At 34.2% G+C, this 27,345-nt stretch overlaps 1 protein-coding gene across 1 annotated transcript in view; it reads right to left on the bottom strand.

Annotated features, from left to right (window-relative positions):
• Positions 1–2,427: 2,427 nt before the first annotated feature.
• LOC123564691 (C-1-tetrahydrofolate synthase, cytoplasmic-like) overlaps positions 2,428–27,345 on the bottom strand; it is a 65,348-nt gene continuing 40,430 nt past the window's right edge. Inside the window, exons 19-22 of the mRNA XM_053521907.1 lie at positions 23,290–23,471; positions 22,994–23,094; positions 8,601–8,659; positions 2,428–2,537 (exon numbers count right to left, since the gene is read on the bottom strand). Of these exons, the coding sequence (XP_053377882.1) occupies positions 2,428–2,537; positions 8,601–8,659; positions 22,994–23,094; positions 23,290–23,471 (452 nt within the window). The remainder of the gene's footprint in view (positions 2,538–8,600; positions 8,660–22,993; positions 23,095–23,289; positions 23,472–27,345) is intronic.

The raw sequence follows: 27,345 nt of genomic DNA, 5'->3' as shown, positions 1-27,345 counted from the left end.
AGGTCATTTATCACTGTGAAAAAGGGTGTTTGAATTTTAAAATCCTTTCCCACAAGTGGTTACTGAAAATACCAGCTTACAAAAAAAAAACCCTTAACCCCAAATCGGGAAAAAGGGACGGGGCGCCGACGGGGACGCCGACGCGGACGCCACGCAGGGTGAGTCCAATAGCTCACTATTCTTGAAAGTCGGCTAAAAAAGGTAAAAAGCGTTTTTTCCCGCAGCGAATCGCTTGCTGTTTGGGGCGTCGTATGGGTAGGTTCTTAAGTAAAACTGTTTTGGTGATTTTTGATGTTTTTTAGTTTAAAATAAATTCTTTTTTACACAAGGTTTCTGAAGATTTTTTAACTGCTTTCATTATACTAGGTATCCCCCTTTTTTAAAACATTTAACAGTCAACATTGTTACTTTATGCAAAATATCTAAAGAAATCTTTTTTTTAAACGCCAGCATGTCAGTTTCTCTTTCTGATTTTCAAAGGAAAAATTCCCATTAGAAAGCTTGCGATCTAAAGCTTTTCAAAGATTTTTTCCCTTTTATCATGTGCATTAAAACCCCTTTGCATTGAAAAAACCTCCCCCGGGAATTTTTTTAACATAGAAATTATGTAGAGAGATAAATAACGGTAAAACTCGAAAATAATCAATAAAAGTGTGGGGAAATAAAACGGCGGATTAATCTGCTTTAGTGATTATTTATTTCGTGCTTTTCTCCAGAATAGGGTTATAATGGGTGGGTAAACGCCCGAAGGAGGGGGGAAAGGAAAAGGGTTTTACTTGAAATTTGAAGTGTTTTAACTGATTAAATTGGTATTCATAAAAAAAAAGGATCTTTTAACTTTGGGTTTTTATATCAAAGCAAAATTTCCCCCCGACTTTTTTTCCTAAAATTTCCCCAAGCCCCCTTCCCCCTTTCTTTTTTCTTTAAGAAAAAATAAACCCTTTTTGACTGGAGTACCCTATGATGTCAAACGGCAACATGTCAATACATCTAATCAGCTGTTTAGGCAGAATAGAAGCTATGATCACTTAATAGCTAAAGCTATGCAATAAAATGACAATATGCTGCATCTTGGTAGCTGCCAATTCCTTGTAAAAAACATTTAGTGGTACAAAATCTTGAAATGCTGGATATGTTAACTGACTGCTATGATATAACCTTATTTAGGTGTTGAAAAAAAAAGGAAATTAAAACTGTACAAAAAAAAAAACCCTTAAATTTGCTGACGGATAGAATCATGGGGAAAAGGGCCCGCCTTAAAATCACAGCAAAAAAATGGGGTCAAAAACACTTTTCCCTTCCCTTTTTTTTAAATTAAAAAATTACGGGCAAAGATATAAACCCTTTACAAAATCAAAACGAAATAGACAAAATTTTTAATCATTGGAACCCTTTAAAAAAACCCCGGGTTTTCAGAAATTTAAATTAAAATTATTATTTATTTTTATTTCTTTTAAACCATTTGATAAGATTTCACAGAAACTAATATAAGTAAAACTGGTTTTTTAAAAAAATTTTCCCTTTGAGTACAATTTTCGACATTTCATAAATTTTTACAAAATGAACATTAAAAATCTTTAAAAATACTTCAACAACTTTTTTTTAAAATTTGAACAAAACAAAGTTTTTAAAACCCTAACAATTTTTAAACAAAGGGCCATAACTCGCCCAATAAAACTTTAAAAAGAAAAAAACTCACAAAAAATTTTTATCTCCCCTGTAAAACAGACAATTTTTAAACTTTTTTGATACAAAAAAAATTTAATTACATTCTTGATTAGTTTTAAATCCTATTGATTATAGAAATTGTCTGTCTATTATTTTGGAAGTGATATAAGACAATATAACATGTGTTGTAACAAGGATCTTAAACAGAAAGGGGAAAGGGAAAACTCCTAATAAATCTATAATAAAACCTAACAAGCCCTTCCCTATTGAGGGGGAAGCTAGAAACCAGGGCCAGTACATGTGTAATCCATGGCCTGCTGTAACAAAAAGGGGTTTGGACTTTCCAAACCCTATTAAATTTCGGGTGATAAAACTTTAAAATAAAGCTTCCCCTGGGTTTTAACCATCCCTATCCCATTTTTTGGGCAAAGATAGCGTACGGGCTTTTTAGGTATTTGGGAAATTTGTTTTTTTCAAGGTAGATCAATCTTTTAAAATTTCATTTTTTTTAAGGTAACCCAATCTTTTTTAAAATTTTTCATTTTTTTAAGGGGGAAGATCAACATTTGAAATTTCTTTTTCCTTTTAAGGAAGATCAATCATTGAAAAATCTTTTCCCTATCAGTAAATCCTTGACTGAATACATAATGGACCGAACCATGAAAAAAAACCAACATAGGGGCTTTTGGGACCAGCTTGAATCCAACCCCCTGCACTCCGTGCAGTCTGAACAATCCATACTTTTTTGCTTTAAAAAGCCTATTGTTTTTTAGAGAAACCGTTAGAAAACATTTGGGAAACCTGACCAGACTGTGCCATGCCCAGGCGGTCTGGATTATGCTGGTCCAAATGCACAGCTTTTCCCCAATCTGGACAATGAAAATAAAAAAAAATTTAAAAAAATTTAAATTTAAAAAATTTACATAAGATTTTCCTACAGTTTGCCAAACTAGCCCATTTTTTTTCCCTGAAAAATGAGAAATAATCTATAAAGGCCAAATTTTAAAAAAGTTTTACTTTGTTTGTTTTTCCCCCGGAAAAAAATTTAAAAAACATACTTATTAAACTTTTTTTGCTTTAAAACATCCGATTTTACATTTAAATTTAAAACAGCGGGATTAACTAAATTTAAAACTGAAATCACAACTTTAATCAAATATACACATGCTAAATATAAATTTCATAAAATGGCACACAATAATTTTAATTTTATGATATATGCAACTTTCTAAAAATATGAAATATAAAGGATTTTTTTTCCCCACAACCCCCTCAAGTTTACTTTAAAAATTTAAAAAAAACATATACATGAATTAAAAAACAAATAAAAATTATTTTTTTAGTGCACATTTTTTTTGATGTTTTAAACACCCAAAACCCAAAAGAAATAGTAATTTTTTCTAAAAAAAAGGGAAATTTTGAAAAAATAAATTAAAGCTTTAAACTGACATTAAAAAATAAGGCTACCAAAATTTGACGAGGGCTATTCTTACCTTTTTTTTTATGTCATATAACTGCCCGGGAAATATTCTACCGATAGACAAATCATTTAACCACTAAAACTGTGCACTGTGACAAAAACTTTACAGTCTGAAGTCTCAATCGTGGCTAAGAAAAATCTGACAGACTTTAAAAAACTAAAGGGAATCTGAGGGGAAACTTTAAAAAGAAGGGGGAAATTTTATTTATCTTAATGAAAAAAAATAATGAAAAATTTTTTGAATACAAATATCTCCCCCAAATTTCATAAATAAAATGCCTCCAACTAATTTTTAAAGAAAAGGGTTTTAAAAAAATACGATACGCTGCTTTTTTAAAATAATTACATGTAAAATTTTTCATGACAAACCCACCCTTGCTCTTCTAAAAGGTCAATGGAATAAATGTTTCTTTTGCAGCCCCTTTTTAAATTTCCAAAGGGTTAAAAAGAAAATGCATTTTTAAGGGACAACCACAATCTCCTCAGTGTCGGGGTCAATGCCCGTTTCAATAGAAACAAGGTGGTGTCGGAAGCCCCGGGCATTGTACTCACCTGAAACAAGCAAAGCAGCTGCAAAAACCCTTGAAATCAAAAATTGGGGCCGCCATGAAAAAAACCAACAAAGTGGTTTTGGGCAAACCAGCATGGATCCAAACCAGCCCTGCGCATCACGCGGGTCTGGTCGGGACCCCTGCTGTTCGCTTTTAAATGCCTTTGGGGGAATTAGAGAAACTGTTAGTAAAACAGCATGGATCCTAAACCAACGGGCACGTTTTGGCAGGCGGTCTGGATCCGTGCGGTTCAAAGCCACTATTTTGGGTTTCTAAAGGCACGGCTCATTTAATATTTTTGGGGTGGACTAAATTTTAGGGATTTCATGTTTTAGTCCTTTCCAAAAAGTTAAATCCAAATGGAAAAATAAAATTCCCAACTCTTTTTCCTTCCCTGTAAAAGGTGAAATCCGCATTTTTTCACTCCCCATAAAATGCTTTTTTAAAGGCCAAAACCAAAAAATTTTTTACGCCCATAAAAATTTTCACAGAAGTTTAAAAAGTAGGGTTTCCCAAGGGATATCCGGATATCCCGGTTTAATTCGGTCACGGGCCCCGAATTTTCCCGGATCAAATTTTAAGTTTTCGAAAAATTCGGTAGTACTAATCAATTACTAAATATTTTTTTATGTTCTTTAGCTTTAAAATTTTTTCCCGTCACTAAAGCGGGTCAAAACATAATAAAACAGCCCGCCATGGGATGACACCTACCCGACAGGCGTGCGAAACATACTTGTCTTTCTTAGCTAGCCCCTTTTTTGACAAACAATAAAAATTATTGCAATTAATAATTAGCATTTTTTAAAAAACACTTTTTCCCAAATCGCGGCAAATATTGCAGACAAAAAAAAAGATCCCAAAGAGTGAAAAAGGGTGATAATTAGTCCCACGGGGGCCAATTTATATGCTCTTTTATTGACCCCGGGCTGAAACAAAAAATTGTCGAAAAATATCGGGCTGCATTTGATAAGGTGTTTTTGTAAATTAAAAGAAACACTTTCCTTCTTTTCTTACTGAGTTTGCAATTATATAAACCCTTTTTTTTAAAAACAAAAAAATTTTTTTGGACCCGGGACTGAAAAAAAATTTAACATATAATTGACAAAAGGGGATTAAAAATCGAAATAAAAAAAACTAAACCGAAATTAGAAAAATTTTGCCCAAGTTCCCTTTCCCCTTTTTAAAAAATGGGGGACCGCAAATTTAAATTGAAATATGACGGGTCCTGGGAAAAAACGTCATAAGCTTTATAAAAATACTTTTAAAGGCCCATCAAAAAAAAGGGGTTTATGTGGGGGAAACGAATACCCGGGTTTTCCCGTTCGGATGGTTGACCGAATATTGGGGATACCATTTTTGGTATTCTTTTGACTTTCCCAATTAAAAAAGGTGATATGCAAAAATCTATAGGACATTTTTCCCTTTAAATTTTAACAATGACTGCACTCAAATCAAACCTGACCCCTTTTTTAAAAAATCAAACTAGGGGGGCCCCATGGGTTGCCCCTATAGAAAAACCCCATGGTCAAAACCTTAAGCAATTTTGTTTAAAAAAGCAAAATACGACAAACAAAACCATGTCAAAAACAGCTACCAAAAAACATGATATTCCATTCAGGTGAGCTAAAATGTAACTACAATTACTTATCATTTATAATTTATATCAAATAAATACTAAATTTAAACTCAGCATCATGAAAAATTACGTTCCCACCTTTGGGTAGATAACCCCAGCACCTATGCTGGCCCACTTCTCTGATAGTACGGGTTAAACCAGTAGTCGCCCCTTAAATTTTTTGCATAAAATGGGATAAAGACAAATGGTCTTTGCCATGCAGATAGGGAAATCATTAAACCCCTGAAAAAAAACAGAAGGGAAAAGTTTTTTTTTAAAATAAAAAGAAAAATATAAAATTAAAAATCAAAATTTATGCTCACTCAACATGGATGCCTTTTCTTAAACTGGCCCAAAAAACAAAAACCTACGAAACCTTTGACCTTATTTTTGAGTTTCAAACTTGATTTGGTGTGGGACATCCCTGTTTTTTTAAAACCAACCCGACATTTGTACCAAGCATGTGAGTTCTTTTAGTCAAAAAAAGACACAAAGACAAACCCTCCTATAAAGGGGATGCTTAAGGTAGATCAAAATTTTTGAAACAAATATTGCCCTTAAAATGAAAAATGTGAATTTTATTAAAAAATTTTTTTTTCTAAGAAACACCCTTTCAGAAGAAAATTCAGCCAATAAAAAAGAGAAATGTATTTATTTTTTAGACTGATTTTAAAAGACTGTACTCCAGTCAATTTCCACAATAGGTTTCTAGGGAAAAACTTTTGATAACTTTTTCCCCTCGAACGGAAAGGGTTCCCACCCCATAGTTTTTAAAAACGTTACTTTTCATATTTTTTAAAAATTCCGCAACAAAACTTCAAAAAAAAAGTGTATTCCTTTGTGCTTAATTTTCACAATACCCAAATATCAACAAGAGCTTTTTTTGGGAAAAAAGCGCATGTCCCCCAAACAACCCCCAACCCTTTTAAATAGAAGTCAGCCCCTTTAAAATACTGTTTTACTCACAAACCTTGAAGAGAAAAAAGGGGGCTGTTTTTTGGGTAATTAAAGGCCATAATTTCAAAGTCCCTTTGGCCAAATTTGGCTAATACAAATTTTGGCCGGGGAAATTTAATGGTAAAAACACATTTTTTTTCATGCTTGACGAAGATGGGAATGAAAAAAAGTTCGCTTAGAGCCGGACAAAAAGAAAAAAGGGCCTTTTTTCCCGTAATTAAAAGAGCCAAAATTTCGAAATGTCTGGGCAAATTGGGCTAGTTTTTGAATTTGGGCCCCCGAGGATTTTAACAGTCAAACACATTTTTTTTAAAGTTTGGTAAATGGGAATGAGAAATTTTCGACTTAGAGCGGGGGACAAGAGAAAAAAGGGGCCCAATTTTTCGGTAATTAAAGGGGCCCTTAATTCCGAATTGCCTTGCCGAATTGGCTATTTACCCAAACCCTTGGCCGAGGACTTAGGTCAAACATATTTTTTTTCAATTTTTGGTGAAGCCCCCCGATGAGAAATGTTTGACTTAGAGTGCAGACAAAGAAAAAAGGGTCCATTTTTGGGGTAATTAAAAGGGCCCCATAACTCCTTTTTTCCGGGCCGATTTGGCTATTTTATCAAAATTTGGGCCAAAGGGATTTAAAGGTCAAAAAATTTTTGTTAAAAGTTTGGGAAGATGGGATGAAAAATTTGTTCGACTTAAGTGCGGAAAAAGACTTTGACAAACAGACTGACTTTAAATCAAAAATTGTCCCCCCACCCCAAACAAAGTGGGGCCCTTTACGTTGCTGCTTATTTTATTTTTTAAATTTTAAAAACCCTTAAGAAAACAGCAGCCCTGACAAAACACTTAATAAAATGGGTGAAAAAAGTTTAAACGGGAAAACTTTTTGGTTTCCTCCCCTTTAAACAATGGCTACCAGGCATTATTCGGGGTTTTACCCCGGAAAAATTGCCCTTAGCCATCACTTCGGGTTAATAAAACATCAGAACTACCCAAATTCTGATATAAAAAAATTTTTAGCCTTATGGTAAAGTTTTGGCCCTTTGCAAAAACAAAAGTTTTTCCCTTTCTTTCTATTGTTCCTTTTAGCCAAAAAGTGGTATTTGTAAGTACAATTTTCTTCTACAGCAACTCAAAAAAATTACCTGTCTTCTTATCTATCAACGGGTTCCGAGCTTCGGGTTTGATGCAATGCCGTCTGCTCCTTAAAATCCCCTCGGGCGCAATTTGCTATCTTTTCCCCCAACGGGCAACTCCCAATTTACAGTTTTTTTAACAGTAAAAATTTACAACTCTTTTAAGTCTGGGGGAAGATATATAAAACTCCGTAAAATTTTACTAAACTTGGGAAGAAAACTACATAGATAACAAATGCCCCCGCTTCGAGGCAGGGGGTTGTGGGTTCGATCCCTGGATGTGTCAAACCAAAGACGTAAAATTTGGGTTTACAATTTACTCTTTGTTTGGGGCCGCTCAGCATTAAAGGAAGTGCTGGATTTGGGTAAATCCCGATGTCATTATAATGTGCCCTGGTGGGGTTTCATGTCAAAAGGCTATGGAATGATATCCGGGTGAGGCGCACTTATAAATTTGGGCAGGGGGCCACTGCAACAAGGGGAAAAAAATTGCTGAAAAAGGGTTAAACCCAAACACAAAACGGGTAACAAAGGGAAGTAAAAAAACATAGAAAACAACAAACCGGGTGGTTGAAGAAAAGGCACTATGCTTAGTTCATCCGCAAGTTTTGCTTTTTTTTTTGAAATTTCCCCAGCAACAAGCAAAATCAATTAAATTCAATTAAAAAAAACAAGAAGCTTATTTTGTATTTAAACATAAAGAAAAAATTTTTAACTCTCATAAATCCCCCGGGAATACAACAAACCGGTACCTTTAATGAATTTGAGGAAAAAAAATTTTTAAAATTGATCAGACGACTGTACTAAATTTTGGACAAAAACTTAAAAACTAGGGGGCCCCTAAAGGGTCCAATATTAAATAATAGGTTTAGAGAACATTTGTTTGAAGAAATTTTTGCCGTGTAAAGAAGGGGGAAAGTAATCACACACTCACTATGACCTTTTGTCCCTATTTAAGCTTAAATCAATAGAAATTTAAAAAAAATTTCCGAATATTTAACGGGATTTTAAACTAAAACCCTTTCAACGCTATAAATGCCCCCCAAACCCCCCTACAAAATGAGTTTAATTTTATTTACAGAACATCATAAAGGAACTAATTTGCTTTTTTGCGGCAACTCGTCTACCTTTGGAAAAGGTCTACACCCCCCTTTCCCCCCCGGGCCCCTTGGTTACGGGGGGGACAGCAAAAAATGCCCTTTTTTCCAGGGCCCAAAACTTTTGGCCCAGCTCCTTCTTTTGTTTGTGTGTCAGTTCGGAAAAAGAATACATGATTGAACTTTTGGGTTTTTTTTTTTTTACAAAAACAAAACAATAATTACGGGAAGGACAGATACCTCTTTGTGTACAGAGCAAATACTGAAAAAAATAAATTCAATTTTGTTGAAAAGAAGATTAAGTTTTTTTTTTAAAAAGGCTATTTTTGGTTTTTAATATGGATTTGTAGAATTTTTTAATTTAAAACACTAAAATTTAAATTATTAAATCCACATTTTTTTTTTTTTAAAATTTCCCCTCCCCTTTAAAATCTCATAATTTTTTGAAAAGTTTAAAAAAGTATGAAATTATACATATTTTTTTACCTGAACAAGAGCTTCATGTTTCAAACATAAAAATTTTTTAAATTAACCTCTGGAAAATGCACAAAAATAACGAAAATTTTTTTCTCATTTTTTTTCCCTAAACCCCTTTTTAAAATTTTTTCAAAAATTTTTAATACCCAAAAAAATGAATAGTTTTACATGTATCCCAGAAAAATATTTAGATTGCCCTTCCTCAAAAATTTTTTCATTTTTTTTTTATTATTAATTTTAAGTTTACAAAATTTAAAATTTAAATCAAAAAATTTTTTAAAACCAAATTTAAAAAAGCTTCTTAAAAACAACATATTTCTTTTTGATATTTTTCATAAATTTTAAAAATCAAACCAGATAAACAAATCTGTAAGCAAAGTTAAAACGATGGGTTGGAAATGGCCCAAATTTTTTTTAAAAATTTCAGGGGGCTTTAAAAACCCCACATTTAAATCAATGTGGCATGGCATAATATTTTTTATTTTTAAATTTGATTATATTTTGGGCAATATATTGTGTAAAAATTTAAAGGGAAATTTTTCGGGGTATTCCCAAAACATCTTTGAAAAGCAAATCTAAATTCCCACATTTTTTTTTTTGGGGGGCTAAAATCTTTCAAAAATTAAAAATTAATGTAAAATTTTTTCTTTTTAAATTATAAACAAAATGTTTTTTTTTTTTTAAAAAGGGAAAAGTTTTTTTCCATATTCTGAAAGATTTTTTAGAAATTTTTCTTCAAAGATCCCCAAATTTTTTGCCTTGCCAAGTTTTTTCAGAGTCCCCGTTTTAAAAAACAGTACAAACTCCCCAAGCGGCCCCCTTGAGCAAAAACCCTCTTAAAAAACATCAAACCCAAAAATTTCCCCCAAGCTGAAATATACTATCAAATTTACCTCTCCAGAACCAAAAAACCCCTACATAACAGTCAATATTTTTATCTTCCAAAGAGTGTTTTTTCCCACAGAAGGGTTTCACTGTTTTCATAAAAGAATACAATTATTTAAAAGGCTAAAGCAAGCCGATAGTTGAAAACCTAAATGCTAGGTTGAAGGACCAAAAAGGTTTAAATTTTTTTGACTATTTAAAACCCGGCCCTGTAAATTTTCACCAGTAAATGCCCTTTTTTACATGACGTGATGACAAAAAAAATTTAAATTTTCTGACTTTTTTCCCCTCTGAAGTTTTGGGTTCAGCCAACAGTGATTTTTTTTGGGGCCCTTTTTTGGGGCCCCCTTCCCCTTTTCCAAAAAGTAATTTTTTTTTCTCCTTATTTTTTAAAAAAAATTCCCTCCAACCCAAAAAAAAAGAACTGCGTTTTAATTAAAAGCTTGATGCCCCCGGGGCATCCTTGTCGATTTCAAAAACAACCAATCCCCAAAAAGAGGCAAGTTCAAGGCAAGGTCCCAAAAAGAGGCAGGGGAGTCCCGAAGATAGGAATGGGCCAAAGGGTTTCATCTGCATAAGGGATCAATTATTCTATAAAAGGGGGATTTTGATTCAGAAAAAATGGTTTCCCATTTGGGGTTTTTCCAAGAGATGGCCCCCCTATAAAACAACCCCAAGTCCAAAATGAGATCAAGGAAAACAAGGGCAAACTGAAGTCAGGTGATGCTTAAGTGAGGAATGCCACAGGTTTTCTTCCCGCATTTTTGTAACAAACATTTTTAAATAAAGGGGGATTTATGCTAACGAAACGGGCCCATTTGGGTTTAACCCAAAAGATGGCCCGTATAAAACAAACCCCAAATCCAAAATGAGGGCAAGGGCAAGGTAAAAAAGAGGGCAGGTGATGCTGAAAAAGAGGAATGGTTACAATTTTTCATCCCGCAATTTGTAAACAAGTCATTTTAGGAAGGGGTATGGGGGGGGGTGCAGACAAAACGGGCCCCTTTTGGGTTAACCCCGTACAGACGGGCGGAAAAACGGAAAGGCCCGGGCAATCCTAAAATTCCTCCCCCCCCATCCCGTAATGCTTGGGGGGATAAAAAACCAAATATTTTTTTACAAAATCCCATCCAGCAAAACCCTTTTTAGATGTTTCATGATAATGTAAAATGAAACCCCTTTAAAACATGAACAAAAAGTGTTTTTTTAAACAATTTTTTTTTTATGTAACTTATTTATTAAAAAAAAAATTGCGGTTTTTTCACAACCCAATTTTTTCCCTATTTTTGTGGTTACGGCCCCATTTTCTCCTCCCAAGGGGCCCCGCCACCATTTTCCCCCAAAAAACTGACCGTTTTTGAACTATTAAACTGATCCAAAGCAAACCCGTCATTTAAACTATCAGAAAAGCCTAGATTTTTAAAAAAGCCCGGGGCCCGAAGGATAAAATTTTTGTAACATTTCACATATTTTTGAACTTAATTTCCCCCCATTTTTTCATAATTACCCGCCAAAAATTTCAAAAAACTTTTGGTTTTTTTCTTTCTAACAAAAACCATGATTTGGGCCGAATCGCTCACCTTTTTCCCACAAAGATCCATTTTTTAGTATGACGTCGGTTTTTTCCCATTATTTTACAAATGACCTAGTTTTTGAGCTCATGGACCCAGTTTTGAACTTGACCTAGATATTATAAAGATAAAAATTCTGACCAATTTTCATGAAACCATTGAAAAATAGGTCCCCTAAAAAAGGTCCCAAAGTTTTTCTATTATTTGACCTACTGACCTAGTTTTTTTTAAAGGGACATGACCCCGTTTTTCAAACTTGACCTAATATCATCAAGGTTTAAAAAATTTTGACCAAAATTTTTATGAAGATCCATTTTAAGGGGAAAGGCCCTAGAGAGGGCCCCAAAAGGTTTTTTTAAATTTAAGACCTACTTTACCTAGTTTTTTTATCCCCCGTTGACCCATTTTTAAAAAAGAAACCAATATCATCAAGTTTAAAAATTTCAACCAACTTTCAAAACAGATCCCATTAAAAATATGGCCTCTAGAGAGGGCACAAAATTTTTTTTTTATTATTTGACCTACTGACCTACTTTTTGATGGCACGGACCCAATTTTGAAAAATTGACTTAGATACCATCAAGGTGAACATTTTGACCAATTTTTATGGAGATCCCTTTACAAATAGGCCTCCAAAAAAGGCCAAAAAGGTTTTTTCAATTTTTTGACCTCTTTACCTAGTTTTTTTACCGCACATTAACCCCCGTTTTTGAAACCCGACCTAGATATCATCAAGATTAAAAATTCAGGGCCAACTTTCCCTGAAGATCCATTTTAAAAATATGGCCTTTAGAGAGGTCACAAAGGGGTTTTTTTATTTTTTTGAAACCCATGACCCCAGTTTTTTTTGGGACTGACCCATTTTTTCCCAAAATTGACCCAGATATCATCAAGATGAACATTCAGACCAACTTTCATACAGAAACCCTAAAAATATGGCCCCTTTGTTAGGTCACAAGGTTTTTCCAAATTTTTTTGAACTACTGCCTAGTTTTTGAGGCAAAGGGGACCCAGTTTCGAACTTGACCTAAATATCATCAAGGTGAACATTTTGACAAATTTTCCCTGAAGATTTTTATGAAATAATGGCCTCTAGAGAGGTTCCCCCAAGGTTTTTTCTATCTTTGACCCATGACCAAATTTTTTATCGCAAAAGGGCCCCCCTTTCGAACTTTACCTAATACATCAAGATGAAAATTCAACCCCCCTTTCACACAGAATCCCATGAAAAATTTTTGGGGTTTAGAAGGTCACAAGGTTTTTTCTAAATTTTGAAACCCACTGACCTATTTTTTTGAAGGGCACAGACCCATTTCCCAACTTGACTTTTGAAAAATCAAAAAGGTGAACGTTCTGACCAATTTTCATGAAAAATCTTTTTAAAAATATGGCCCCTAGGGAAAATCACAAGGTTTTTTTTTATTTTTAACCCCACTGACCAAATTTTTTTTCGGCACGTGACCCAGTTTCGAAAATTGAAACCAGATATCAACAAGATAAAAAATTCAACCAACTTTTATACAGTCCCATGAAAAATATGGCCCCTTTTTAGAGGTCACAAGGTTTTTTTATTATTTGACCCACTGGAAACCCAGTTTTTGAAGCATGGAAACCCCGTTTCGAACTTGACCTAATATCATCAAGGGGCCCCTTTCTACCCAAAAATTTTTTGAAATCTTGGTAATATATGGCCTCAGAGAGGTTTACAAAGGGTTTTTTTATTTTTAGCCCAAGACCTAGTTTTTGACCGCACGGGGACCCAGTTTCGAACTTGGACCTAGATATCATCAAAATGAAAATTTTTGACCCCAAATTTTATGAAGAAACCATTTTAAAATTTTGGGCCCTAGAGAGGGCACAAGGGTTTTTTTATTTTTAGACCTACGGGCCTAGTTTTTTTACGGCACTGACCCAGTTTCGAACTTCCCCAGATATCTTCCCAAAAATGAACCCTTTTTTGACCAAATTTCATAAAGATCCCTGAAAAAAGTGCCCCTAGAGTGGTCACAAGCAAAAGTTTTAAGGGGCGGACGGGCCGCACGCACGGATGACGGACGACGGACAAACCCCGCTATCACAAAAGCTCACCTTGCACTTTGTGACCGGGAGCTAAAATGAACCGAAATCCACGATAACCCGACTAACGAAGAAAACCTTTTTAAACTTGAAAAAATTTTTTTCCTTTTTAATTTTTGGTCAATTCCACCCTGTGGTTTTCCCCGTCTGAAAAAAAATGACTTTCATAATACTGGTTCTTGCTCATGATTCCCTATAGTGGGGACTGCATTTCATTGTATAGAGCCTGAATAAGACAAAATTTAAAGGGCCGAAACCAAAAAAGATGGCTATGAAACGGCAAAAACAGCCCAAATAGTGAAAACTGCCGGGAAAGGAAAATCCCAAAATGTATAGTTTAAGGTGTGATGAAAGGCGGCACGAGGGATTTTTAACATTTAAAGCCTTCATCCTAAAGTAGCAATGCAGTTTTAAAATGAAAGCAACATTAAATTTTTCACCCGACATCAATTAAAAAGAAGAAAGGGCAAACGGGATCAAAAACAAAAGCCATGCTCCACCCTGGACAGATTAGATAAAAAATTTTCCGCAATACTGGGCAAAAAATGATGTCCTTCACGATTCATGAATTTTTAAACCAAACAAAAATTTTTGTGGTTGTACGTGAGCCGTTGCCCGTGCAATGTCTTTAGTACCTTTAAAAAAATTTATTCTAATTTCCCCATATTTACCCAAAGGGAAAAACTTTTTTAAGAAGCAATTACACGTAAAAATGGAAAAGATTGACACCAAAAGTCCCTTTTTTTTAAAATTTTTCGAATTTTTGCCAAATTCTTTAACAAAAGGCTGCAGTATTTCCCAAACGGCCCCAAAACCTTATTATTTATGGAAATAACTTCCTGTTAATCCCGTTTAAAAAATTAGGAAGACAGAAAGAAACTTAAATTTGACATCTTACATTGATAGAGATATGTTTATTTACAACAAAGATCGTGAAATTTACTGCATAAAATCAAAATGTGGTGCTGAGTACTGTCTTCCAGAGGGAAAGGGCAGAGATCATCCAAATATAGATACCAAAGTACTACAAAAACTGAAAGAACATTTTGATTCCCCAAAAACAAGAATTTTTTTAGAGAAATAAAAAGTTTTTTAAAAAAGGTGAAAAAAAAACGAAAAAAAAAAAAAGCAACAGGTTTTAGTTTGTGAGTTCAAAAATTTTCCCTTTACCGTATTTAAACTCGAAAAAACAAGAAATTGTTGAAATTTCTTTATTCAAATGGGGAACTGTGTGTTTTTTGAACATTTGAACTCAAAGCAAAAATATAAAACAATGCATTTATTTACATAGGGGTATGAAAGAAATTTTTTTTCAATTAACTTTTTAGCTGGGCCCCTTTCTTCTACACAAAACTTGTACACAACTGTAATAAAAAACTGAAACGCAACCCCTTTTTACTGAAGGGTTTCGATCCCAACAACCCCTTTATTGAAAAAAACCCTTTAAAAACAAAGCATACAATCCCAACCCCCCTTTCTGAAGCCCTTCAAAAAAAGGCATACAATTTCCCCAAACCCTTTACTGAAGCACCTTCAAAACAAAGCATACAAACCCAAATCCCTCCACTGAAGCACCTCAAAAAAGGCCCTACAATCCCAACCCCCCTTTACTGAACACCTTCAAAAACAAAAACATACGTCCCCCAACCCCCCTTTACTGGGCTCCCCCCAAAAACAAGGCATACAAAACCCAAACCCCCTTCCCCGAACACCTTCAAAAACAGGGGACAAAAAAATCCCAATTCCCCTTTACTGAAGCACCTTCATAAACAAGGCGTACAATCCCAATCCTTTCACTGAAGCACCTTCATAAACAAGGTATACAATCCCAACAGGGCATACAATCCCAACCCCTTCACTGAAGCACCTTCAAAAACAGGGCATGCAATCCCCAACCCCTTTTACTGAAAACACCTTTACAAAAAAGGCGTACAATTTCCCCAACCCCCTTTAAATAAAAGGGCCCCCCAAAAACAGGGCATAAAAATCCAAATCCTTTTACTGAAAAACACCTTCCTAAACAAGGCAAACAATCCCAAAAAGGGCATACAATCCCAACCCCTTTCCCCGAAGCACCTTCAAAAACAGGGCATACAATCCAAACTCCTTCACTGAAGCACCTTCAAAACAAGGCATACAATCCCAACCCCTTCACTGAAGCTCCTTCAAAAACAAAGCATACAATCCCAACCCCTTCACTGAGGCACCTTCAAAAACAAGACACACAATCCCAATCCCTTCACTGAAGCACCTTCAGAAACAAGGCAACAATCCCCAAACCCCCTTCCCCTGAAGCTGCTTCAAAAACAAGGCAAAACAATCCCAACCCATTCACTTTAAACTCCTTCAAAAACAGGGGAACAATCCCAATCCCCTTTACCTGAAGCACCCTTTAAAAAAAAGGCATACAATCCCCCCAAACCCCCTTTACTGAAACAACCCTTTAAAAAAAAAAGCACACAATCCCAACCCCTTTACTGAAGCCCTTCAAAAACCCGGGGAAAAAATTTTCCCCAAACCCCTTTTAAATGAAAGCACCTTCAAAAACAAGGCAAAAAAATCCCCCCCCCCCTTTACTGAAAAACCTTTTTAAAAACTAAAAACTATCAAATAAAGGGGATGAATGTAAAAACCCCCCTTCCCCCCCCCAATTTTTACGCACACAAATTTCAAATTATGTGTACTGTATTATTTAAAGTTTGTAAACATAGAGTAACAAAAAATAAAGTTTTCCCTAACCCATGCCGGGAAAATTTATCTAAAAGAACATAACACCCCCAGGGACAAAAGGGGTTTGGGACTGAACACTTGTGTGAAGTTTCATTTTAAAAATGTGCAAGGTTTCGGAAGATTAGGCGCCCCAAAAATTTTCATATTCAAAACTGTATGTACATACTATTTAAACCAAAAAAACAAAAATCCCCATAACCTGGGAAATTTTTTTTTTTGAAAGAGCCTATCAAAGCCCCCAAAGCAAACTACTTTTGATACTGATTTTACTTGGGGGAAGTTTTTAAAAAAATTGTGTCCCAAAGGGATGGGAGAGATGGGGCGCACAAGATTTTTTTTTAAAGTATAAAGTAATTAACCCAAAAAAAAAAGTCCCCCAAATCTGCATTTTTTTTTTCTGAAAGAACCTCACATGCCCCAATTGGGACAAATACTGTTGTTACGATCACCAGGGCTCCGGAAATTTTTATAACTCATCTCCAAACGAAAACCTGATATCGGCACAAACCCCACCCACCGCATTCCCCCCAAATTACAACAATTTTTTAAAACGTGATAGGGGGGGGGGAAAAAAAATAAGCATTTCATTCATTACATATGATTTTCCAGTCCTTTCGCGAGTTTTCCATACAATTTAAAATGAAGCACATTAAAAAAAAAAAGGGGACAACCACAACCCTTTTTAAAGAAGCACATTGGAAAAAAAAAGACATAAACCACAACCTCTTTTAATTAAGGGACATTTTAAAAACAAGGTTTTACAACCACAAAACCTTTTTTAATGAAGCACATTGAAAAAAAAGGTGTAAAACCACAACCTCTTCAATAAAACACCTTGAAAAACCAAAGGGTACAACCACAACCCCTTCAATTAAGGCCCCTTTAAAAACAAGGTGAAAAACCACAAACCCCTTTAATTAAGCACATTGAAAAAAAAGGTGAAAAAACCCCAACCTTTTTCAAAAATTTAAACACATTGAAAAACAAGGGGTACAATTCAAACCCTTCAATTAAGCACATTGAAAAACTAGACAACAAAACCCCAAAAACCCTTCAATTAAGCCCCATTGAAAAACAAGGTGTACAACCAAAAAAACCCCCTTCAATTAAAGGGACAATTTAAAAAAAAGGGGTAAAAAACCAACCTCTTTCAAAGAAGCCCATTGAAAAAAAGGGGTACAACCACAACCTCTTTAATTAAACCCCATTGAAAAACCCAAAGGGGTACAACCCCAACCTCTTCAATGGGAAACAAAATTGAAAACCAAAGGTTTTACAACCCCAACCCCTTAATTAAGCACATTTAAAAACAAGGTTTACAACCCCCAACCTCTTCAATTAAGCACATTGAAAAACAAGGTGTACAACCACAACCTCTTCAATGAAGCACATTGAAAAACAAGGTGTACAACCACAACCTCTTCAATTAAGCACATTGAAAAACAAGGTGTACAAATTTCAACCTTTTTAATTAAACACAAATTAAAAAAAAAGGTGTCAAAACCCCAAAAACCCTTTTTAAAGAACAAACCCTTTAAAAAAAAAGGTGTACAAAAACGCAACCCTTCAATGAAGCACCTTTAAAAACAAGGTGTAAAAATCGCAACCTCTTCAAGAAGCCCCTTGAAAAAAAAAGGTGTACCCAACGCAACCTCTTCAATGAAGCACCTTGAAAAACAAGGTGTACAATCGCAACCTCTTCAATGAAGCACATTGAAAAACAAGGTGTACAATCGCAACCTCTTCAAAGAAAACACCCTTTAAAAACAAGGTGGGACAATCCAAAACATCTTTTAAAAAAGTGTACAAAACGCAAAATTTTTTAATGGAAGGGGACCTTTTAAAAAAAAGCAATTTCGATGAATTGGTATCCTCCCCCCCCGAAAGGGTTTGTGGGGGGAATGGCAAAAAAAAATTTTACCCCGGGAAAAAGTTAAGGATTTAAAAAAAGGGAAATAATTTCATTAAATAAAACCAATTTAACAGAAAAAAAATGTTTTTAATTAAAAAAAATACATAAAAAAATGAAACTTTTGTCCGGGCTAAAAAAATTTTTTTTTTAATGGGGTTAAAGCTTACTGGAAAAAAAGCTTAGCTTTTAAAAATTTAAATTTAGTTAATTGAAATGTGAGCTTGAAGTTTAACTGGAAGAAATATTGTCTTTTAGTGGTTTGGCACCAAAGGGGTTTTCGTTTTACATGTACATTTGAAAATTAAAAGATCAATTTTCCTTTAAACCAGAGTTTTTTTTTTCTTTTTGTTTTAAAAGGGAGATTTTTGAAAAATTAACAGGGGGGGGGAAAGGGGTAAAAATAAAAATAAAAAGCTTTTAAAGGGCAGGGATCTCGGAAAAAAATAAAAATAAAAAAAGAATTTTTTAAAAATTTTTTTTTTTTTGATTAACTTTTGTTTCAAGTTTTGTTTACTTTGTTTGTGTCCAGTATTTAAAATTTTTGATGTTTTGTTTTTGTTTTTAAAACAAAAAAAGGGCCTTTTTTAAAAGGGTGAACCTTGAATAAAAGTTTCATGCAAAACTTGTGAATAAACTTCGTCAGGCACTGTAACTCACACTGGCCCGTCTTTTAAAATTCAGAAAGTTGTTTTAAATTAATTTTAAAAGGAAGGGCCAAAAAATTTTTTTAATTTTGTTACAAAAAGGGCCCCAGTAAATTTCAGTGACAGCAAAATAGGACTAAACACTTCCCGGAAAAAAGGGCCTTTTGTTGTATAGTAGTTTTTGGGGGTTTGGTTTGGCCCTTTCCAAACTTTTGCTTTTTACCTCTTCTTTTTTATACATAATATTTACTTATTGAAACTTTCCCCAATAAACATTTTTTAACGACTAACTTTTAAATTTTTTGCCAGCTCATAATATCCCGGATTTTATCACAAAATAAAGTATTTAAAATTTTAATAACAGGCAAAAGGCGAGGGAAAAATTTTTTTTTCCCGTGATAAAAACGAAAAAATAAACTAGCAAAAAGTAATCTGAAAATTTACCTCATTTGCCCCTTTTTATAATACACTTAGTTCAAGTACTGAAATTCTTCGTAATTTTCACCTTTTTAAAACTACACAAAGGTTTTAAACCGAAGTTGCAAACCCCTTTTTGTCAAAATAAAAAAACTCCAATAAAAAGTATTCTTTTTTAACCCTTTCACTTATTAATTCTATGAAGTTTTCAAAAGAAATGGGACCCTTTTTCCCGAGTTTTGCCAACACTACCAGCTGCTTTTTGCCCAGAAAAGTCCCCCAAACCCGTGTAAAGTGTGAAGGGGGCCAAACCCTTTAAAAAAAAGTAAAAAAAAATCTGCTTTTACAAAAAATTTTTTTTGTTTCTGCAAACAACAAAATTTTTTTTTTTGAATAAAAATTTAAAGTCCCAAAAAACCTTTGATATTGTATTAAACCCTTTTTATTGGGAAAAATTTAAGTTTTTTTCTATTTAAAACAAAAAGTGGGGGTAAAGGGCAACTTTTTTGAAAAATTTAATACTTTTAAAATTGGGCACTTTTTTAAATGAAAAAAATTTTGGGACCAAAAGAAATTTTTTCCCCCAAAATAACTATTTTGAAAAGGTCTTTAAAAAAATTTTTGGGCACAATCATCGGCCAACCACCCGTGTAGAAAGAGAGAAAAAAAAAAACTTTTAAAAATTAAACGTAATTATTCATGAAAAACCAAAAATAAAGTTTACCTTGTTTTTCAGATCAAAATTTAAAACCCCCTTTTTAAGAGGGGAAAAGAAATGTGTCAGTAAACTTGGGAAAACGAAGCGGGAATCAAAGCGGGAAATTTTTGCTCGAAAATTGCAGGCATTTAAATTTATGTTTTTTCCCCCCCATGTGCATTTATCACTGTCTGATCGAAACCCCAACGGGTTTTTAAAATTGCTTAGAAAAAGAAATAAAAAAAAAATTTCATCTTTAACTGTTATCAAAAACAAAGTGCCTATTCCCCCAATAAAAGGAAATGTCCAAAAAGATAGTTAAAAATAGTGGATATCCTACCCTGTGACCTATTTGCCCTCGAGGAAAATTTTCATTATTTTTTGACAAAAAAAAACTTTTAAAAAAGTTGGAAAAAAAATACAGTACCAAAAATTCATTTAAAAATTATTTAAAAAAACCCCAATTTACATCACATTGCTTTATTTTAAAATCGTATTTCTACTTTTCTTCCCGAGGTCAAAGTAACCTATTTTTGCCCCCACTAAAAAAAACTGTTTGCCAAAAAATCGCCCTTAAACCCCTGTATTTTTTAATCGCAGGAGCCTTTTTTTTCCAAATTTTTAAGATTTTTTTATTTTGTTTTTTTTTTTACTTTCTGGTCAAAAGTCGAAATTTTTAAGGCCCCCTAGTATTCTCATTTAATTTTTCTTTTTGAAAGAAATAAGTAACTAAGATCGCGCTGTTTGAAAATTTTTCAAAGAAAAAATGAAAATTTTGACCGTTTTTTTTAGAATTTTGCCCACATTTCTGTCCCATTTCTTATTAAAAAAACAATTTTAAAAAATCAAAAATTAAATTTTTTCTCATGGGTGTTGAAAACTTGAAAGCGAAAAATAAATAATGATGCCCTACGCAAAGGTTTTTTTGTACTGTCGATGTAAATTAATGTTTTCGATACTAAGGTCCACGTTCTTTTTGGAATGGAAAAAATTTCCGCAAAACGTTTTTTATATCTTTTTTAATTTTGCGGTAAATTCCCGTCAACCGGGAAACGACTGGAAAACCCCTCTCAAAGTTTGTTGAAAAATTTTTAGATGAAAAAACCCGAATTTTTTGGGAAAGTAAACGTAAAAAATCCACCGCCCCCCAATCCCACCGAAATCCCCAGCGAGGTTTCCCATCCTCCTACTCAACTTTAAATCGCCAATGCAGCAGGGGGAGGGGGAATTTTTCCAAAAACCCGGGTTTAAAGCCGAAAAATGTGCCGGGAAAACACGATATTTTGCACCCCGTTTTAAAATCCCCGTTAAATTACGTCCAGGTGAAAAACACTATTTTATTTTCCCTTTTGGGGCTGTAAAAAAGCCGACCGGCGGAAAAAAAAAAAATAAAAAATCGGGAAAATTTTTTTTTAAAATTTTTTTTTTCCACTTTTGCAATATTTAGGACCGGCGCTCCCGTAAAACGAAAAATAAAAAAACTCTGGCCTAAGAGAACACAGATAAGATATCTTGAACATGGCTGAGGGCAAGGTTTGTGCAGTCACAACTTAACATGTTGAAGGTTTGAACATTTAAAAAAAAAAAAAAGGAATGGAAATATATATATCTATATATAGATATATGTATATATTTATTTTTTTAGGGGGTGGGGGTGCAGGGGAACGGGAGAGGAAACAAAATTTCACATGCTGATTATAAATATTGATTGAAAATTAAAAATGAAAAAAAAAAAAGGTAAAAGGGTGAAGTTGGAGTGGGGGGTGGGGTGGGGGGGTGGGGGGCAGAGGATGCATGATCAGTGGTGGGCATGACTGGGTGGAGAAGTGAGGTGGGGGAATAGTACAACTTGGAAGGTTTGAAAAAAATCTAAAATAAATGAAAAAAAAAAAAAAAAAATTGGGAGGGGGGGGGGGGAGGAGGAGTGCGGTTGGGAGGGGGAGGGGGTGTGACCAAGGCAAGTGGGTGACCAGGTGTGGGTGCGCAACTTCACATGTTTATAATAAATGTTCACAGAAAAGAATGAAAGAAATTTAATGAAATTCTGCCAAATGGTAAGTTTGTTATGTACAAATATGTGGATTTTTAGACAATTAAAGGGCAATAACTCTGAAGTTACAAAAAGAAATCCGTACAAAATTGTCTGTGCACAACCACATTATAGTGCTCTAAATTCTGTTAAAGTTTCATAGTTCTAGGTCAAATATATCAAAAGTTATGATGCAGAAATTGGCATATCTATAGATCTATAGTACCCTATATAGTTAACACTAGAAACTTCTAAGGGCCATAACCCTGGTGTCACTTGGGCAATCTGTCTGAAACTTGATGGGCCCTATAACCTCATAGTGGTGAACATGTATATGAAGTTTGTTTGAAAAAAATCTAAAATAAGGAATGAATTTTTTTTTTTTTTTTTTGAGGGAGGGGGGGGTCGGGGGATAGGGGGGAAGGTGTGTGATCAAGGTAAGGGGGCGACCAGGTGTGGGTACACAACTTCACATGTTTACAATAAATGTTCATGGAAAGGAATGAAAGAAATTTAATGAAATTCTACAAAATGGTAAGTTTGTTATGTACAAATATGTGGATTTTTATACAATTAAAGGGCAATAACTCTTAATTTACAAATAAATCCAAATGAAATTGTGTGTACACAACCACATTATGGTGATCTAAATTCTGTTTAAGTTTCATAGTGTTAGGTCAAATGTATCAAAAGTTATGATGCAGAAATTGCCATATTTATAGTACCCTATATAGTTAACACTAGAAACTTCTAAGGGCCATAACTCTGGTGTTACTTGGGCAATCTGACTGATACTTGATGGGCCGCAAGAACTCATTGTGGTGAACATGTATATGAAGTTTTAAATAAATATTCCCAACCATTTCCTAGATATGGCTCCGGACGGACAGACGGACGGAAAGACGGAAGGACGGACGGACGGAAAGACGGACGGAAGGAGGGACGGACAACGCCAAAACTATATCCCTCCGACTTTGGTCGGGGGATAACAAGGTGTACAATCGCAACCTCTTCAATGAAGCACATTAGAAAATGAAGCATATAACAATACTCACGCAAATCCATTGATTGCAACAACTACTGGAACTCCAAATTTGTTGGCATTCTCGGTCTGTTTCTGCAGGTTGGAGAAACCCTTCTCTAACAGCTCCAAGTTCTACAACAAAACATACAAACATTACTCAAACAGGAACATTACAATTACACAGTATGATACACATTTGTGTAAAAAGGTATAGGCGAAATAGTGGCAACAACTTCTACATAATTTCAACTACATAATTGTTTCTGTGTCTGTGAGACACAATCTTACAAGGTATTACATTTGGAATAAGTAAGAACAAAATTTCACCTCTTCAACATATTCCTTAGGTAGGGGTACCCCTGCAACAACAGTTGGTCCTCCTCCATGCATCTTCAGAGCTCTGATTGTAGCAACCAGGACAACAGCATTGGGTACGAGTCCTGAGTAACGACATTTGATGTCAAAGAACTTCTCCATGCCAATATCTGCACCAAATCCTGCCTCAGTCACTGAAATAAAGAGTTCTTATTACAAAATGTCACAAAACAAAATTTTATTTTAGCACAATGAACAGGAGTTAGACATTGTAATAATATCAGAACAAAACTAGAGTTGTCACAGGAGTGATGCATTATACCCCCACAATATGGCCTTGTCACAGAACTAACCCAATGTCAAAGCTGAACCTGCTTGACCTTTGACCTACTGACCACAAAATCAATAGAGGTCATCTGCTAGTCATGATCAACCTCCCTATGAAGTTTCATGATCCTCTGCCCAAGCGTTCTCAAGTTATTGTATGTAAAAGGTTTAAATGACCTTTGACCTTTGGAACTCAAAATCAATATGGGTCATCTTAGTAAAGGCCATTTATGGCCGAAATGCCAAATAAAAGAAAAAACTCGCAAAGAATTGATTTTTTGTGTAAGTAATTTACAGGATGTATGTAACAACATACTAAAAGTATAGGAAAGTATCATGATGCAAAATGTCTATTTTGGGGTAAAAATATTAAAAAAATAAATGAAACTGTGGATTTCTGGAATCGACCCATAGCAACAGAATTATGCATCTTAAGAGATCCAAATCTGGCACAACATTAGATTACTGTGTTGTACAAAACGTAGATTAATTAGAAATTTTGAAAAAAAGCAAGATGGCGTCCTACATCCAATATGGCCGCCATAAAAAACGACATTTAAACCAGAATTATCATTGATTTTATGTCAAATTGTCTCATATCATTGCTTTTACATACAATAAGTTGATTATTGTTATATGCAGCTTAAGATGGAAAACATACTGCCATAAGATTCAATACGGGGCAATAGTGAAGTATATAGCCAAAATTTTGAGTCATTCAACAGTAGAAATTGTCGTTAAGCAGCGATAACTTCCTTATTTATTAACAGAACATATATGAGTACAAGTATTTGTTTTCTTAGTAGGATCAATTCCCATCTTTTCTTAGTAGGATCATTTCCTATCTGATAATCATGTTTTTGGGAAAAATTACATTGAAATTGTTTACAGTTCTGTTTTCACTGTTTTCAATAGAAAAATGGCGCGAAACAGATGATAGTTGCATAATGGCGGATTCAAATAGTCCCCAGGTTTTGTTTCATTATTTTCTTTTCAATTCTTGCTGAAATCACATGACAGATCTATGCTTGATCTGTAGGTAGCCTTTTCATAATGAAATAATAACATTACAGAATTTGCCATGTATACTTAGATCATACACCACCTCTACAATCTGGAGTCTCGATCATTGTTAGCTAATTTTGTAGTTTGAGTGTTTGACTGAAAATATTTTCCCGCATCAAACATGACCCCGACTTTTTACATATCTTTATTCAGAACTGACAATATTCTTTAAGAAAATGTAAGTTACAGACATTTAACATTTTAAATTGGTCCTGATGTGTGCTGCGGCCATTGCAGATACGTGAATTTTACATAGAATAAAGAATAACAGCTATTTAGTGTGTTGTGTGTGGCTAATTACAGTGATAACTTGATTTCATCATCACACATGATGTTATATACAATAGTAAAAGGGAACCAACTATTTTTGATTAGAGCAAGTACTCTTGTTCTTGTTGTAAAATATGTTAGAATTTGGACCTATCAGACACAAGTTATAGCTGCAATTAAAATACACCTCTGCTAGGTAAGTTGATAAGACAGATTACAATGAAGTCATTTGATGAAAACACATTGAGGATTCAACTTATAATTTATCCAAGTACCTTAAATGAGCTATTGCAGCTACACTGAAATGGCAGATAAATTACATAAAAGAAGATGCGAGACTAAAAAAGAGTTGCAGTATTGTAAATAGGTTTCGAGCTTTAGGGTCAGCACATAGAAATTATACCTTTATGGGATAGACGATAGCAAATACAGGCTGAGCATTGGAAAGCTGAGACAGAGACGTTTGATTTGGTAATCTTCTGAGTCAGTAAGAGAGTTCCAGCTCACAGACGGAGTTCAACATTCATACCAATATGGTGGTTTAATGCTATATGTTATAGCATATAAACACTGAGCATCCAAGAGTCAGGGCAATCATACTGAGTTGAACTTCAAGGAAGAAAACAACGGCTGAACATCTATGTGAAAACACATCTGTGGATGTCTCTGAATTATTTTTTGTACTTTTAGCACGTGTATATGTTGAGTTCTGCTCAACCCGGGGCTATAGGGCGTGGACGGTAGCATGCATTTCCACTACCGTCCATGAACAGGCTCAATCAAACCGAGCCTGCAACATTTTCGTGTTTGTTGTGTTGAGCAACCTGTGGAGTTTCCATTTTTTTCTATTTTTGTATGTTGTCCATTCAAAGACATTGTCTGACGGAACTTCAACACAAAGACCTGTCAAATATAGCATCCCCAGCATATAGAAGTTTGAGCTGATTATCATTAGTTAAAGGTTGTTAGTTTGAAACATTGAGTGATTTTTGCCTGATCCCTGAAATTATCTAGCTCATAACCAGGGATACAAATTAGCAGGGGCCCAGTAGCCCATGGCTATATAGATTTTAGGCTGGGCCCCTAAATTGTTTGAGAAAATGCCTATATACCTAATGTTAAATATTTATTTTTGACAGTTTGGGTCCCTAAATAAAAATAGCTAGTTTATATCCCTGATAACTGCAATTATTTATGAAATATTGGAACACCAATCATTTAGGCGAGATAGTCAGAGAAAAAAAATATATATGAGGTATATGGTTTCACTAGCTCTACGTGTTTTAACAAAAGACATTCTACATAGTTTGTCAGTTAGTCCGAGACATTGTCACCTTAGTGATTGGACCCATTACAATGTTTAAAATACTAAAGGCATAGGCACTCTCCTGGGTCATATAACTCTAATTTGACATACATAATATTGATATATATATATATGCTACGTGGAAGTGTTGTTATGATATAGGTTTCTTTGCTTTTGCAAAGCATATTTTTGTAAAATGTTATCAATTTATGTTCTTGGTAAAGGTTATAACACACTATAGCCGTTCTTCTTTATTCTTTACAAAATTCATATATTCCAATGACTGTAGCACACATCAGGACCTATCTTAAATTTTTATAACTCACATTGTTTTGCAGAATATTGTCAAATACTAAATATAAAGAAAAAGAAAAAAGCATGAGTCATGTTTGATGCAGAAAAAATATTTTCAGTCAAACACACATTTTTTAAACTGCAAATTTTTAAATCAGCTGAAGAATGAGACCCTTAAATTGTAGAGGGTAGTGTATGGTCTAAGTATACATGACAAGTACTGTAGTGTTATCATTTCATTAAGAAAATGCTACCAACATGTCAAGCATAGATTTGTCATGTTAAGGAAAATAGTTCTACAGAGCAAAAAATAAAATCGAGGACTATATGAATCCGCTATTATGCGACTATCATTTTTCGCGCCATTTCCCTATTTAGTGTCTTTATGCCTATAAGATAAACTTGTTTCTCTAACATTGTGCAAGTTTCATTTGAAATGTACAAACAACCCAGATGCATGTAAAAAACACAAGGTTATAGTCTGATACCAACAGGGTCTAAGGTTTTATGGTAATTTAAGTAACGTATGACAACTCGTCAAATTTTGGCAAAAATAGCTGTCACAACATAATTTTCAATCAGTTATCATAACTGTAGCCTACTTATGCCCTGTTTTGTAATTTTCTACTTGGATCTGTATACAAATTACACATTTAAGCAGTAACTGTTAAATATGTTGGTTGTACCTCTGACTACTAGAAATCAGTAATACTTAGGATACCAATGTGCAGTTTTTGAGAAACAATACTGTACAACCAAAACATTAAAAATGTGATATTTTTTGTGTTGTATCAATATTTAACGCA

This window comes from Mercenaria mercenaria, chromosome 1 (genome assembly GCF_021730395.1).
Source record: "Mercenaria mercenaria strain notata chromosome 1, MADL_Memer_1, whole genome shotgun sequence".
In the NCBI taxonomy this organism is placed as follows: Eukaryota; Metazoa; Mollusca; class Bivalvia; order Venerida; family Veneridae; genus Mercenaria; species Mercenaria mercenaria.
The sequence above is the reverse complement of the archived record's forward strand: the minus strand, read 5'-3'. Positions and strand labels throughout refer to the sequence as shown.